General features: G+C 36.9%; 1 protein-coding gene across 1 annotated transcript in view; it reads left to right on the top strand.

Moving 5' to 3' along the window:
- The window catches only part of HOMER1 (homer scaffold protein 1), a 90173-nt gene that overhangs the window by 24729 nt on the left and 47843 nt on the right, over nt 1–17601 (top strand). The window contains exons 2-4 of the mRNA XM_065047397.1: nt 1457–1613; nt 8870–9001; nt 13717–13809. Of these exons, the coding sequence (XP_064903469.1) occupies nt 1457–1613; nt 8870–9001; nt 13717–13809 (382 nt within the window). The remainder of the gene's footprint in view (nt 1–1456; nt 1614–8869; nt 9002–13716; nt 13810–17601) is intronic.

Below are 17601 nucleotides of genomic sequence, written 5' to 3'. Positions count from 1 at the left end.
TGGCCTGTCCCGGAGCGGCGCTGCAGGAGCCTGCAGGCCACCCCATCAGACAAATTGACGATATTTAGGTGGGGCTGTGGAAGATTTTTGTGCTGGACAATCAGACTGTTACTGACATTCCCATTTGCTTTAGTCATATAGTTTTTGCTTACCTTTTATGCATTAAAATCCTATCCTGTGGTATGCTGAAAGTCTCAGTAGTGTGATGTACTCTACTGTGACAGAACTAGGTATCGGTGCTGGTCAAATGTGTATTCATTAACTGTACATTTACAATTTGGATTCAGCTCTCCTTTCATCTTTTAAATTAATGTGGTCAGAGCCTTTATTTTCTCCTTTCAATGTCAATCTTCATCCAAATAGCTGTCAGGCTTCTAAGATTTTTGTTTTGATGGGCTCTTTAATTTTCCAGAGTTAAAGAACTGGTTGCATTATGGTAATATGCATCATATTATATTTAGATATGTTTAATTGGAAGGTAAATGCAAAATATATCTAATATTGAAGACAAGAACTAAGGTTTTAATGGAGAGTGAGGGCAGGGACAAAGGATATGTTGCTTCACATCCTGGAAATCAGGCAAAAGGAGTCTAAAAACCTAAAAAGTTAAATCTAACTTAAAAATTTAGTACTTAGTATCTTTGGGATTTGATGGCAACATTTCCCAAAGAATACAGCAATCTATGTGTCAATAAAATGTAGCTAAATTTAAACTGACAACCATCTTAGTGATACTAAAATAATTTTAGATTTTTGTGCAATATTACATGTCCTGGTAATGATCATGTGGAAAATAAATAAGAAATTCTGAATTACAGTAGGGTTTTTTTAACCTAATATAATTTTATTTGCCAGGCAGTTAACTTTGAACCATGTATGTTATACATACATAGTGTTGTTATGAAAATGTTCAGGTGTGAAGATCCACAGAGTAAGAGGTTCATAACGCAAGTTCCTGGTCTTAGTTAATATTAGTTTTAGAGTAATTGCATTGGATCAGCTAGTTCAGTTTCAGATTGTGGCCTAAAATGGATTAGAATTGTCAGAGGATTAAAAGATTTTTGAGAAGATGGGGCTTTGAAGTCATGCATATTCTTCAGTGTGCAGTGTAATGAGGTGAAGTTACAAATTCATCAATGCCAGTCAGTTTAAAGGGATAGAGGGTGAGGGCTGGGGAGATGATGGGACAGGGCTGAATCTATATTAGAGATGTCTGTCTTTATCTGATTCTACAGCTGGGTGCTGATTTTTGCATTAGAAAGCTTGCATTTTGCTTGCATATGTACATTCATGCATTTATCTGCTCTATGCAGCCACACATACAGAAGTTCTCAGGAAAAAAATATCATGCAAAGTAAAATGTGTGCGTGCCAGTGGGCACAACTGGCAGATAACTTGTGTACAATGATATTATGTACAAATTAGATTAATGATTTTTTTGCTCTCTGTCCTTCAGGGAACAACCCATCTTCAGCACCCGAGCTCACGTCTTCCAGATTGACCCAAACACTAAGAAGAACTGGGTTCCCACCAGCAAGCATGCTGTTACTGTGTCCTACTTCTATGACAGCACAAGAAATGTCTACAGGATAATCAGTTTGGATGGCTCAAAGGTAAGTTTTATTTCAGAAAAATTGCTTGCTTCAACAATTTTTGTATTTATTCTCTAGTCTGATGTCCTTCATGTATCTTCTCAGATGCTTTTGTCACTATCTGAGTAACAGATTACCAACATGTTAAAATAGTAACATTGCATGATTACATGTTTCAAATGCTTCGTAAGGTGTTTTAAGTGTTTATTCGAAAATACTGTTTTCCATGTCTTCATATTTACTTTGATATATCTGTTGCTGAATTTAAGTGATGACCTGTTACTTAGTCAATATTGTGAGCAGGGTAAAAAGACATTCACTGTGAGATGCACTAAAAGTACAAATAGGGTTACAATAAGCTGTTTTCATCTCTGCATTCAATGATCTATCAATATCATTGACTGCAGCATTAGGAAAGACATCTGTTCAGTGCCCATAATCACTTAGAAAATCCTTTGTTACGTAATCTTCCAATTTTTTGCTGTAGAGAATGTGAGGATTCCCTCCTAATAAAGATCTCCGTGGTAAGCTTTTTTCAAAACTCATTTGGTTTGGGTTTGGGAGTTTCTAGGGGTGTTTTTCATTTTCCTTTTTTTTTTCCTCACTTAGGAAGGATAATGTGTCAAGCTGCTGTTGTAAGGAACCTTGTCTAAGAAATTAATTTCATGTGGAGGAGTATTTGACTGTTCCTTAGGTTCTACCCCAAGTGTGTATAAAACAAGTAATTTTACAAACAGCTTATCAGAAAACTCTGCAATAAGGACATTGAAGATATACAGAATGTAATCAAAAGTTTTAAACCTTTGAAGAGATTTTCATTTGCAACTTCTGGAGATGCATCAGTTCATGATGGCTGGAACTGAAGTAGTCTGTTAAAGCATAGCAGCAGTCACAGAGATTTTGTGGCTATGTATTGAAAGCTGAAAAATATTATCCTGCATTTTTTAAAAATATCCAGAGTATCGTTATTTTAAATGAGGAAGGAGAATTTCAATTATAAAGTAGTATATAGAGATATATCTCATCATCAGAGATGATAGCACTTGAAGTGATTGAAACCCTGGTATCAAGCCTACCAGAATTTTTCCATGTTTAAGTCTTACTTTGTTTTGTCTGTTCCCAGCCTTCATTCAAATAATTCTGTTTGTTCACTCAAATAATCAAAATACCTTTTGTGGGACTACTTATAAATAAAGATTTTGGGATTGGAACTAGATGCTGTATGAAGTCAAGACTACCAGTCATAATCTGTAGCACCTTATCTGCACCGTTTACAAAATCCTTGTTCTTGTATCCACTGGGGTTCCTCTGCCTTTGTCCAAAGCTGCAACTCCTGCAAAGTGGCTGCAGAATTAAATTGTCGAGCAGTTGTTCATCAATTTATTTGTTCTTCTGTCTACTGCAGCATTTTCTTTACATTTGCACTACTATTGGCAAGGTATATTGATAATGCAATCTGTCACCTTTATTTACACTCTCTGTGAATGCTGCAATCTGAATCCAAGTGTTAGATGTCCTACTAAGACCTAGAATCCCAGACATGATTAAAAAAGACTCATTGTTTTAGGCATCACAACACCACTCTGAAACATACACAGGTGAATAGCAGGGAGGCTCACAGAAGAATTTTAAGGAGGTTTTCAGCATAAGTCCCAGAGAATTCTTTTAGTTTAAATTAAAGCCCCATCTTTTTTAACATGTGTACAAATACAATATAGTATGTACAGAGGGCTAAGTATAAGTTTGAAGTGCATCCAGGTAGTCTGTCTGCTATATGGCATACAACTGGGTGTCAGTAACACTGCTGGCGCCTAAGCTTGCAATGCCTATGTTGCCGATAGGTCAGACAGAAGCATTAAATTTTCAAAAGTGAAAAAGAAATGCAATTTAATTCTCCCATTTTAAGTTTTGAAATGAAATGTAATAAAGGTAGTTTTGTGGATTTTTCTTAAAAAAAACCCAAATTTTAGACTGAAAATGTCTCAAACACATGTTGCCACTGGCCAAAAAGACTTGTCAAACCAGAGTAGTTTTGAAGCTGTCATGCCCCTCCCTTGGAGGGAATAGATCTAACCAGATTTTACTGTGCACTTTGGTGCTTGTGGGGTTTACAGCACCCTGTGGGTTTGCATGGTGGAGAGAATGATATGTTTGTGGCTGCTGAGTTACAGCAACTCCATGGCTGAGCAGTAAGTCTGTAAGTGATGGCAACTCACACATATGTTCACTTAAACTGCAGCGAGGAAAGTTTGAGAGAGATATACTTTAAATTTTAGTGATAAATCATATTTCTGTCCCATACCCTACCCTTTCTTTAGGTCAGTGGTTTTCAGTAGGATTCCTGGATAAAATTTAACTTCTGTACTGATTATCTGAAAGTAATTACATCTTTTTTTCTTGAAAACAAATGGCTGTTTTTAAGACATGACCTTCACTCAGCTCTGAGGAATACTATTGTACATTGTAGATTCCCGCTTGAATTTGCTTTTGGGGATCTTTGGTGTATTTTGAGAGAGTTTGTGGGTTTTTTTTTTCCTTGTTTTCAGTATCAATGGGCTTATGAGCCACATTCAGCCAAGATATGTCATATAGAAGCAAGTTCTGCTTATTTTTAATGCATTCTGTGTAACGCTGTTTTTTGAAGCTATGGTCTTCTGTTAAAATACCTTGTACAAGAAATTATGCATCTCCCTCTAACTTGACTCCACAAAATGTTCTAAGATGATAAGGTGTTGAGTGTACAGGCCATATTTTATAGCCACGTAAAATACTTGGATCCCTGTTGTCCGTGGCAGGGAGATCCTGATACAGATAATCTGATACAACTCAAGTCTGGTTTCTGTGACCTCTTGAGTAAATACCTTTTATGCAACCTCGTTCCCCTATCACTCTAGGAATCAAGAGAAAGCCTGAAAAGTAAAGTTTCTTATGCAATATGACATGACAACATCAAGCAGTTGTTGCTAAGGCTTCCATTCTCCTTAATTACATAGTCATCTCATAGCTCCTTGGAAAATGTATTTTAGTAGTTCTTTCTCCTCAGTAATGGAAGGAAGCCTCCATTATTTCTCTGTTAACACTGTACACAGACACTAAGATTATTCCCAGAATCCCACTGTCTTTACTGTTCAGCCTCTGGCAACCATTGAGAAAAGAAGATAAGTAATGCAATTCCTGCAGTACAGGTTAACCCTCTGATAATTATTTCACCAGATTCAATACAGGGAAAAAAACCCCTAATAATATGTGGTCATCTAAAACAAGAGGAGGCTCTAGAAAGGAGTGTTTTTCTAGCCTGTTGGTTCCATGGGCCTTGTATGTGTTATTTCTGAGTCAAATTTCCCATCAGTGTTATTGCAGTAGATGATCTTTACATTTTAATACCCATTGTAAAATAAACTAATCCCACATTAACATGGTAACTTGTTTAATGCCAAATAAAGGTTTTCAATAAGGCCTGTAAACACAGGTGTTCAGTGATCTTCCTTTGAAGAAGTTAAAAAATACAGTGTGTCTTAATTATTATTGCTGTCAGTTTTAGCACAAGATAAAACCATATTTGACCACTGCTGTGTATTTTGCAGCTATTGAGTTTGCAGTCAGTAAAATAAACAGCTAAGAGACGTGCCCTATTTTCTCATAGCTAAACTAATATGAAAGGAAAACATGAAAGCTCTTTTATTATTCCAACAAAATCTAAAGATAACAAAATCAGTTTTCTTCAAAAGCTGAATGTCTGCCTGTCAGGCTGACTCTGTTCTGTTTTTAAGATATTCTTGTACATTTATACTAACAACATTCTTAAAAGTTGATGAAATGTTTGACACTTGTTATACTGGTAACTCTACAGTGAAAACTGGCATAGAGGAAAACAGTTAAAGCAGTACCTATTTGAGTAGACAAGACAGGCTTAATTATAAATTCTAATTTAAAAAATAAATCTTTATTTTTTTAAGCTGAAGATATGAAGGATTCGTATCTAATATCTTCCAGAAGTAGCTGACACTGTCTGTATCTGTAGCATGCTCTAGCATTGCACTTCTTAAAAGCATAACGAATTTAGCACTTGAAAGATCTGACATATTAATGGTTTTAATTCAGAGAGGATTGAAAGCCTTGATTTCCTTGTAAAATTGATAAATCTGATGAAAGGCCTTTTTTTTCGTTTTTTGTATCACTGGGATCGGAATGTATCTTTCTCAGTGAGAAACTTGCTGTCTTTGGACTAAAACTGTCCACTGGAGTAGAGCCTCCTTATTTTTCTCTGCTGGAAAATAAAGGGAAGAATTGCAGCAACTCTTCCTCAATACAGTTATTTTTTAGAAAGTTCTCTTTATACCTTTCTCACTTGCAAGGAGGCAACTTGACGGTCACTGTAACCCAGCCTAAATGCAAACTGCTGTCAAAACAGATATCCCATTCTGGTCTGGGCAGCCTGTTGTGGGTTCCCTGTTGTGCATCCAGGCACATGGTCAGCTGAAGTAGTGAGCAGTCTCAGCTAAAAAACACTTGTTTTCTCCAAGGTTTTTCGCTGGGTTAATTTTCAACCAGGTATGCCACTGTCACTGCAGCAAATGCCCATCCTGCAGGCTTCAAACCTGCCTGTTGCTTGGAGGCCCTGAGTCCTGGTCCTCAAAGTCATCTTCTGTGTTGAGGAAGTTACATCCATGATGTAATACACACACTCTCAGATCTGTGATGTAAGTTCAAATTAATCAAGCGATGGATGGAACTAGGGCTTTAGCAGACTAGACAACATAGCTGGAGCTTGAGTTGGAAGGAAGACTCTTTCCTGCACTGTGCCCAGGATATTCAATTTCGAACTTTGCTGCTGACAGCTTCCATGGCAAGACAGATTGAGCATTAAGTGAACTTGCACAGCTCTGTTCTGGGCTTCTGTGGGGTTATTTCAAAAGTGGGCTTCCAAGCACTGCAGTGCACAAGAAGACAAGAAGCGTACAAGAAAAACGAAGAGCTCCAGAACACCTCCTTTTGCAGAAGTCCACCTCCCTGTCTCACATTATCTCTTCTGTCCTATATGGCATAGACAGCCATTTTCTATATGGCCATAGTGCAAGCCTGCTGGCTTTATTTGGGCTCCAAACCTCAGGCCTATAGAAAGGAGAATGACATTTGCATGACCAGTGACTTCACTGATGAGTGTCTCCTGTATGAAAATCTGAGAAGGCATTTTGTGGACATTTGGTGCTGGAAGTGGTTCTCTAGCATCTGATCACACAGCAAATCCTGTCCTTAACCTGGTGAGGCTTCTTGGGTCAAATGTAAGCCTTCATGCATTCCATAATTTTCCAAGACTTGTTCACAAATGGTAGCCAAAATTTTCATTTTGAGGCAAAGGTTATCAGAGAGAACTGTGTGTTTGATATCCCCAGCTACATTCAGATTTGTTCTTCTGATTTAATGCAAGTATAGTGGAGGTATCAAAGCTACTTCAGAAGCTGCAAATTTTGTTAAATTCATCTGTGCTGCAGTATCTTTGTTTATCTTTCCGCATGTTGCAATACAATGTGTTCTTCTGAACTTTATTGCAGTACTTTTCTCTACCGGTTCATCTGAGACTTGCCATATGCACATGGGAGCTGTTTGTTAGCTTAGCTGGCCACTCAGCTGTAAATTTTTCAAACTTGCCCTTTAGAATTCAGAGAAAATTTTATGTTGATGGTACCTGTGCTCTAGTGCAACCCAAATCTCAGCAAAAGTAAAAGGTGCTAAGTAAACTGTGTAACTACTCATTTTAATATCTACTCAGAAGGCCATCACACACGCATAGTATAGACTGATTTTGACTTCCAGAAGATCTTAGGCTTGGGAGTTCAGTACTTGGTCTCTGTGATGTTGAAGTTTCTCACTGTCACCATCCTGAGAAAACACTGTTATTCTCTACACATCTGTACAATTCCTCTTATTCAAAGAATAAAATAAAGATGTCATTATTTATGACAGAGAAGATGGCATTTTGTTGCTGCACTACGATTCTTCAGCAATCACTGGTTTTAACCTGCCAGGGTAAGGCAGGGCTTCTGGTTTTGTGGAAGCAAGGAAACATGCTCACTGATATTCAAAAGATTCCCAAGTTGGTATCATAAAACAATTGCAGCAGGACATGTACTGACAGTAACCTTTGGAGCACAGTAACTGGCACGTAAGAAAGATTCTTGCTGAATTGTTCTACTCAGAGTATGTGCTATTTTCTGGGAAGTTTTAAGGATGTTCTGTTTCACGTGGGCGTTATAAAGCACCAGTGATTCATGAAAATTATTTAACAAATGAATTATTTAACAAATGTGACAGAAACCCTTGGTAGCACCAGCCAGTTGAGAAAGCAGGCCTGCATTTCACTTCAGATACACATATTTTATGGTTTATGGCTAGTGTTTCTTGTTCATGTTGGTGGTTATAAACCATACCAGCCATCAGATTTTTGGTTAAATGGAACCCGTTGGTGTCACTATAAGGCTTTATCCTGACATACTTTAAGTCAGCTGGACAATTCCACATCCAGCTTTAGAATATGTTAGGCAAATCTAAATGTGATAGAAATACTGTTGAAATCCATGGTAAAACTTTAGTTGCTTTTAATGGAAACAGCATATTATCTAGTAGTTGTATTTTTTGTTTACAGTTTTATGCTGAAGGATGTGCTTTTTCCACCCTGCATGTAAAAAGAGCTAGAGAAGAAAAAATATTTCAAGAGTAGCTCTTTTTCTGTAGTCAGTGTATGACTCTTGTGTGTGTATAAAAGAAAAAACAGATTCTAGAAATACAGAAACTTAAAACCAAATTGTGCCTCTTGTTTTATTGCATGTTTTCCAGTTAGAATCACATATGCAGTGAGCATGAGGGGAATGCAAAAGTGAAGCTTACAGTGGAGCCTGAGAAGCACTGCCTTAGGGGACAAAGAAATATACTTGTGAGACAAAAAAAGGACTTTGCTAGTTCTTCCATTCTGGTCTCGTTAGCCTACGCAGATGCTTTAAAAGACTTTTTTAGACTTGCTAGCTACGAAATGACTGCTTGCAATTGCAAACAGCTATGGACCCTGGCTTTTGCTTCTTTTACATAAAATGCATGCAAAAATACTCTTTTGTGATTTTAGCTGTGATTGCATTAGAAAGCTGTTTCTTAGTTCTCAGTATGTCTCATTCAGTATATGCAGATACTTGGCTACAATATTCGCATTTTCAATTATGGGTAGTCTTTAAAAAAAAAAAATCAAACCCACAAAACCCCTTTTTTACAACTATTATTTTTTTCAGGCAATAATCAATAGCACTATCACCCCCAACATGACATTTACTAAAACATCCCAGAAGTTTGGCCAGTGGGCAGACAGCAGAGCGAATACAGTCTATGGCTTGGGATTCTCATCTGAACATCACCTTTCAAAAGTAAGTATGACCAGTGGCAACTATTCAGCTAGTTCAGCATCTTAAGAATATTTGATTCCTGCTCATTGTATCTTGACGCAGTGCTCACTGTTGTTGCTATTTAAAAATAATTTAGAAAAAGTGTTCTGTATTGATACTTTATAATGTAAAAAGACAAGATAAAGTGTGATACCTGAAAGGAGAGAAAATTAAGCTATCACAGTGTAAGTTGTTCATGTTTTCTAATTCATTTGCTAGGTTTCTCTCTTTTTAGAGTTCTTCTTCCATTACAGTTTTTCATAATAGAATTTAAATGAGTAGATAATTTAGTGTTTCTCCTGTATTTAGATCTCCTAGAAAAAAAAAAATTGTAGTATTTAGATGCATTTTTCTCTTTTAAGCCACATTTATTTTCATTTTTCTACTATATAGTAGATCAAATTACAAATATTTCAACACCTGGAGTCTTAAAGGTAGTGGGAAGAAAACTACATTGCTGAAATAAAAAATTGAAATATTTATTAGAGAAACTCTGTGCCGTAGGTGAGGTGTTTTTTTCTGGTCTACTTGTGCAGGAGGGAAGCACACCTCATTCCAAGGAAAGCAGTAACCCCTGTTTCTCAAAATGGTGGTACAGTTCCTCTGAGCACCCTTCTAGAATCCCTATTACTGTCCATCTTGCTCTGGTAGATGAGTCCAGGAGCTTGTACAAGCCAGTGTCATTTTTCTCCAGATGAGGAATTTCATTTCAGTTTAATAACATGTCACTACGTAGGCAAAGAATTTTTATCTGTGAAATATTCAATAGATCTGGAAACCTAAATGCAATAAAAGGAATGTATACTACGTGTTTAAGTAAGGAATAATGGTTGACTTGCTATTTATTAAAAAAAAATTAAAAATCATACCAGCCATTTTGAGAAGGTAATTGTCACAATCCAAGCATAAGCACGGGTCTGTTAGGAAACCATTAAAATAAAAACCAGTCCTTCTGCTTTACTGGACAAGTGTTACACTTCTAAGATTTTTTCCTTCCATAATCAGATAGATTTCATTTTCACAAAGCAAAACAAGCACAGGAATTTCTGAATAATGCTAATATTGTATGTGCGTTTGTGCACCTGTCATTGCTTCAGTGAACTTGGAAACTTTGCCAATTACTTTGATTGGTGTGTATGTCATAGAGACACTTGCTTAACAACAACTTTTCTTAGTAATTCAATGTATTTAGCATAAATGCTACTTTAGTTTACCTCTATCATACACTAGCTTATTTTCCTTAGTCACAGAATGCTTCTTTATGGGCAAATATTGTGCTCTAGTCATGTGCACCATGTTTGCCAGACTTTAAATACTAGATTATCTTTGCCAGTGAAAATATATTTGGTTTTTTATGTGTTCTACCCTTGACTCTTTTCTTGTTCTCCCTATGTAGATCTTATTGCCTTCTTAATTATAGTTGTTTCAATCCCATTCTTTCACTGCCCTCAAATGGATGTCTGACAGTTTTGAGTACGCCCTTGGTGTAAAACTTTATATTGCTGTTGAAAAAATAATCTGAAAAGCTATAGAAGATATTTTGGTTTAAGTACATGTTTGATTAGCAGTTACTCAGATTGCTGTGTTTTTTGAAGAATACACAAATCTGTTGAGAAAAATAGCAAGTTAGGACCTTTTCTGAAGCTTGTGGTGATGGAGGTCCTGACCTTTTCAGGAAACTGTTCCTGCTATATTATATCTTATCAAACTGATCTTCATATGAGTTGAAATTGCTGATCCTTGCTACTAAAATTCATAAAGGTAAAACTTGTTGTGTTATTTTAAAACTAACAAACATATTCGATGGAGAAAAGGAAACTTTTCGTTAGGGTACAGTCTATTCAGTCACTAGAGTTGGTAGATATGTTGGTCTTGGAACCAGAAAAGCCGAACTAGAAATCCTGTGTCTTCTGTGTAATTTTGAGAAATCACCTGATATTCTCTTTCTTGTCTTGTCTCTCTGCTCAGATTACAAACTATCACTTCTGTGCACTGATATTGTAGTCAGGCTTACCAGGGTGCTCTTTGGTACACCTCGCACCGTAGGACATGAAATCTAATTTAGGGCCAAGGTACTACTGAATGTTAGTAATAGAGCTAACAAATAAACTGTATGTATGGATTTTCTTCAGAAACACGTTGCTTCTAGAAACTGTCTTAAAAACTGATTCTGGAACTTCTTTTCTCTATTTGATTTATCACAGTCTTTAAGTGAACAGCCCTTTTGTATGTAATTTGTTTTGCAGTAGTGTTTCTGGGCCCCAATAAAATATTTCAAGTTCCAGGGAACAAAAGGCAGTCTGTGACCACAAAAAACTCAGTGTAGTCTTTGACTAAGTTCAACAGGTTAATGAAGCAAGTAATCAGAGCAGATAGAATGAACTGTTTGTTCTCAGATCATTGTCTGCTTGGCTTCTAGTAAATGTTTGACTTCTGGACTATTTCATTTTGGTTCATGTGCCTTTGTCCTCCTAAACCAATCACTAGGGTAGAGTGCAACAGCGGTAACCTCTTTCTGTACAATTATTGTGACTGAAAATTTGTGGAGTGAGAATATCTGATAGAAAAATAATGGCGCTCTAATCAACTTCACATACAAACAGTATAGAAGAAAATTCATTAAACATTTATTTATTCCCATTAGACCTTTCCTCAATATGTTGGATCACAAATTCATCTCAAGAATGTTCCATCAGAAGTCCGTGACACCTGAAAGATGATTCCTATGTCAAAGAATATTCCTTTCACAGGATCAGGATTTGCTAGCAGAGACTCTCTTGCTGCTGCAGTAGGAGGAACAGAATGTCTCATGATTTTCAGAAAAAAATGAGATTACTTTCTCATTCAGGATATGTCTGTACTTTTGATAGTATCCTGATGTATGAGGAGAAACACTCCTTTTCAGATTTGCTGTCTGTCATACACCTTTGAATTAGCTGACCTGGTTTACTCCATGTAGCTACAGAGCATGCTAAATGGCAGAAGGGCCATGGCAGATACTTGTCGGAGCCTTTTGTAGTCTCCCTGCACAATTTTTCATCTTTAATATGTGGAGCCTCCAGAGAACCTTTCCTTTCATACCATGAGATCAAATGTTTGTTATTCAGGAATTTTATTAAGAGATTGCTATTACCCATCACCTGACTATCTCAAGGAATTCTAGTAAATTTGTGAAAATTTCCACTGCATTTGCCTTGTTGGCTCTTTCTTAGAATGTTACCTATTTATCTGTCTTAGTGTGTGTTTTTTTACAGTTTCTACCACTGTGATACAGTAGATTATATTTACTGCCTTGCATGTCTTCAGACATTTATTCTAAACCTCAGCATCATGTTTTCCATTTACCAATCCCATGGTCTTAAAGGTGATTTAAACAACAGGTTGCCCATCAGATTTTGTGGTCTGTTTACAAGTCTTAAATAAATATCATCTAGTTCTGGTGATCTGTTGCCATTTTGTCATCTATTCTGAGACCTGTTTTGACTCTAATTAGACTTCCGGTGTGTGGTATCTTTTTTCTCCTACATTCAGGAAACGTATTCTTCTAAATAACCTGACAGGTGAAATATAGGATACAAGTGGAGAGAAATGGTATTTCCTCAAATACTAATAGCCTATCAGCAGAAGTTGTTTAAAGACAATAATGTTTTTTAAGTCTTGCATAGTAAGTGAAGTTCTGATTGAAAATAGTTGAGGAAATTGTATCACACAAAGGGTAGCCTTGATCCCTTCTAAATACAGGCAGTGCAAAACAATTTTTTTGTATACTGCTGCCAGAAAGATTTAGAAGCAGTTGGTGAAGCTTCCAAATTTTCTCCAGAATTATTTCAGTCGTAAGCTGATCGTAAGAAGATAACGTTCTGTCTGAAAGCAGCAGGAAACAAAACCAAATGCTTGGCTACCATAGCAATTAGTGTAGTGTCAAGCTGAGATCTGTGAAGCCAAATTTTTCTCTAGCCAGAGAAACTAGGACCTATTCTTACTAACTTGATTTAATCTCTCAAGTTTAAGGGTGCGTGCATTTCTCAATTGCTGCTTTAGCTATTTTCTGGAAGAGGTAAATGTAGCATAAAGATGACACTTTGTGTCAGTTCAATGTGCAATTCCTGAATTTGGTGTTCAGTATACACAAGCGTTGAGTTCAGTGAATTTGTTCTTTAAATTGATTGATGTCAATGAACAATCAGGAAGTGAACTTGACTCAGTATTCCCTCTGCTGCTTTCCTAATTAGCTATTGAAATTATAAATGCTGTAAAATTTGGGAAGAAATCAGTATTTCGTCATGAAAGAATGAAGCCCACAGAAAGCTCTAGGCTAATAGTGATCACACTAGGTTTCAGAACCACATCATTTGTTGTAAGGAGAGTAAAACCTGAATCTGCAAGCAGCTGTGCAAGGAAGCTTGTTGCTATTATTAGCAATTTCTGAGGTGAGGTTTTTTTAATACTATCAGCAACAGATCAAACTTTGTTGCATCATAATTTTCATTACACATAAACAGTGTGCATTATGTCTGAAAGGTATATCACTGTATAACTCATTTGAATGAATATCCAATAACGGGAAAAATTTGAAAATTCTACTGACAGAATTTGACTTTGTAAAATGTTAAGTACAGCATTCTGTTCTGCATGCAATGTACTACTTCATGCCTACTCTTTATCTTTTTCCTTTTTTTTAACATATGTACCTTCAGTTTGCTGAAAAATTTCAGGAATTCAAGGAAGCTGCACGACTAGCAAAGGAAAAATCCCAAGAAAAGATGGAGCTAACAAGTACACCCTCTCAAGTGAGTCTTACTGCCTGATTCAAGCCTAGTACTTAATATCTGCACTACTTACCATATGGTATCTTACACACGCATTGTATTAAAAATAAAGGGGTTCTTCCCAGTTACCCTAAATCCTCTCAGCAGTCGGCTATAAGTGTCAAGAAGCCTAATTATATGTTTAACATACACTAGAGATGTTTCAAATGGACTTGCTTTAAAATAAAATGGGCCATTTGTTTATTCTCATTCCTTCCTTTGAGCTTTCACTAGAAAACAAGTAAACATAGTGAGCAGTTATGTAAGTAAATCCATGGTTTTTTCTTCTGTTTTTTCTTATTGTATCTATGAAACTTTAGGTGGTGCACTGTAAAGGACTTCTATGGAAGAATCATTGCAACAAAAATCAAAGTTAAACCAGCAAACTATTTTTACTTATTTCCTGCTGTGTAGTATTCACTTGTGAAATTTTTTAAGGAAAAGGACAGATTCACATGCTGGTTCTGGAGTTTTATTACAGTAGGCCATGATGTAAAAAGAAGAGTTTATAAAAGGTATCTCAAAACATGAGCTGAGTTAATATAGGTGTAACAGGAGGATAAATTAATATAGTCACATTTACATGAGTCATGCCTAAAAATTAATGTACTTGAAAATGAATAACTTCAAATTTGCTTTGAGAAAAGAAATTGCACAAGGCGCCTCCACTCCTGCCCTACCCAGTATTTCTGGTCCTGTGTGTAGCTACTTGCTTTGTTTTAAGCAGTACTGAAGGCAAAGGTAATTCCTTCTCTTGAAGGATGAAGCAGCTTTAAAACTACAGCAGAGGCTCCTGCGTTGAGTAGGATTAATGCAGCTGAGTCTTTTCTGTATGGGGAATCTTAATTCATTGAATTAGTGCATCTCTTAGGTGCTTTGTGGTGTTAACACTCCTGATCTTTGATAGAACAAGGATGGCCGGCACATTGCACTGTGCTGTACGAACAGTTTTATTGCTACCAGAAAGCTACATCTGGTGTTCTTCCAAGAGAAGTCAGTGGAAACCACAAGAATATACACAGTGAACCAACCTCATGTTGTTTTCCTGGTAGGCATTTTGCCCAAGTATTGGCTTTTGCTATTAACGGGAAACTGCTTGCTCTACTGTAACAGGAGAAAAAAAAAGGCAGTATTTTTTTATTAGTTTTCTTGACTGTCTCTAAATTTCTGATAAATTCCACAAATAAGCACAGAGATAATGGAAGTAGATATTTCAAAATTATAACCTAATATACACTTGGCTTTAGAAACAGTGAATTGCTTCAGTCAGGCCTCCAGTTAGTCAATGCTATAGGCAAAACAATTACTCTACTTCTCTTTTGACATGTTGACTAATACTCTGAACTCAGAAGTTAAATCTGACGCTGTCAAATGGACTGACTTATTATTTGGTTTGGACATAAATTTGAACTACTCACTGAGAGACAAGATGCTTTTGTCTAGCAGCTGCCCAGGGTTAAAGCTTTCTCCTAAACTATATGAGCTATTAATATTGTTCATTTTCCTGTACAGATTTCCTTTTATACTTGGAACCTAACATTTTATACTGTAGGCAGTTACAGAACTGTTACCTTGAGCGATTCTATAAGGCACATTGAGAGCTGCAATTTAATTACTGCACACTTAGGAATAATTTCATATTCAGGCCTTACTTTTCATCTCTTGGCTTTTCACTGTGTTGATAAGTTAACATATTATTCTGAAAGATAAAGTTAGTGCAAGTGCTGACACATCAGCATAATAGTCTTCAAATACTTAATGCTTCTCATTAGTTCCCCAGAGAGCAGGGAGTTGAATCAGGAACTCTGGAGTTTGGAGCAGATGAGGAGTGATGGCTTCATGGAAAACTGCAGCAATCCCAGGGCGCTGGGGATCATTCAAAGAGATCTATGACTAGGGGGAACATGGGTCCTTCATAGTGGTAAGGGAAGGTGGGACCCTAGAGACATTCGAAGGAGCACTTGCTGTCATTTTGATCATCTGCCTGGTAGTGGATGCAAGGCAAGTAATTTGAGTGTTGCCTTTCTCCATAGTTTTACAGCTCTTCTCTCCCTGCTGCATAGTGATCCTTTGCAGAGTGGGAGAGTGAAAGAGGAAGGAGACATCTTCAGTGGCCGGTCAAGACTTCACAGGAGCCTGCCTTTTTTAGGAAGCTTTGACAGGACAGGCATTGGGAGTTAGCGTGGGCGTAGTGAGCTCTATAATGGTAACACAGTTAGCCACAAGTGTCAATCCCTTTGCTGTCTTGAACTTGCAGACATCCTTCTGCATTAAATTAGTCATAGGTAGAAAAATACTGCATATCAAAACTGGAAAATAGTCAAATACATGTCAAACTTAAAATTTCTCTTGGTGCTGCTTTTAAAAATTCCCTTATTATTTACAAGATGATTAAAGTACCAGATGTAGTACATTGCCAACTCTCTCTGCTACACAATTCTAAAAAAGAAAAAGTACTTGTGCTTTTTTATGCATTAGGTATGTCCCTACAGATTGAATCTTTATTAAAATATCTCTACAACTAGTGTAACAAAAGCTTGCACATGGTATTTGCTGTTCACTATTCTTTGATGTAACCCTGCAAATACTACAGTTTCAATTCTGAGAGTCCTGTAAAAGCTTGTTTGAACCTAAGGAGAAACAGAAAGCAAGAGGTACCCACAGAAATATCTCTGAAATAGCATATACAGAGTTAGCCACGTTAAAACTTAAGACGAATCCTATATAAAGTCCACTGAAGTTAGGCTGTTTCTCTAAGGTGTTACAAGCTTTAGCAAAGTGTTGGTACTACTCAGCTGGATACTTCCACCAGAAAAGTGCCTCAGTGGCCTGGAAGTAGTAGTTCTGTGTTGAGTATTTTTTTAATATACTGTTTCATTTGGTGGCATGTATTCTTCAGCTTTTTTGTGTGTGAGACATGTAGGAGAAAGAAAACAATGTATAGCCCTGTTTGCAATTACTTAATAGAAGGAGTTCCTTTTCCCTTAAGCTACGCTGCTGCTAATTTTAAACCCTGCATTCTTACTGTTTCTTTAATACTGCCTGTTCTCCTCTAATTTACCAGCAGGCTTTGCTCTAATTTCCCAGAATATCAGATAATATAAAAATTCACCATTTATCTTGTCTGTAAAAAGAACACTCTTTTCATAGAGAAAGAATGCCCTGGACCAACAAACAACAAGGGAGATGCTGCTTTGTTTGGTTTAAGTCCCACTGGGTGCACGGTGCTTTCTTGAAATGAAGAGGAAAGCATTGTTTCTGTGTCAGAGAACTTATACTTTTGGCCCATCTCTATTATGACGGATATATACAATAACACAGACCTTATCTATATCTAGTATATCTGGAGGCTTCAGTCTAGAAAGAAGCTGTCTATTTTGGTACTTCTGAGACCACCTATGCATACAAGTAACCTATCTGGTGTCCCTTTAACTCAGCCTTAGGTAGTAAAGCTTTGCAATGCTCTTATCTTGTTTATATAAGACTAAAATACTGGCTCACCTGCTGCCCAGACCGCTCTTTTAACAAGGGGACTTATTTTGCTCATCTTATAAACTCATGGATCTTACAGTGACAAGCCATCCATGGTCTGTTTTCAGTTACAAGTTTGCCTGTGCACTGAGAGAGCAGCACTTTGATCTGGAGTTCACTGGGCCACATGAATGAAGCAATAACCTGAAAGCTGTATCAACCCCACCCCATCCTTCTTTTTTTTCTCCCCCTGTCTCTTTTAAATTAACCTTAATTGGGTTCAAGTGCAGAAACCGAGCAGTT

This window comes from Columba livia, chromosome Z (assembly GCF_036013475.1).
Source record: "Columba livia isolate bColLiv1 breed racing homer chromosome Z, bColLiv1.pat.W.v2, whole genome shotgun sequence".
Lineage (NCBI taxonomy): Eukaryota > Metazoa > Chordata > Aves > Columbiformes > Columbidae > Columba > Columba livia.
This window is presented reverse-complemented; position numbering and strand designations above follow the sequence as displayed.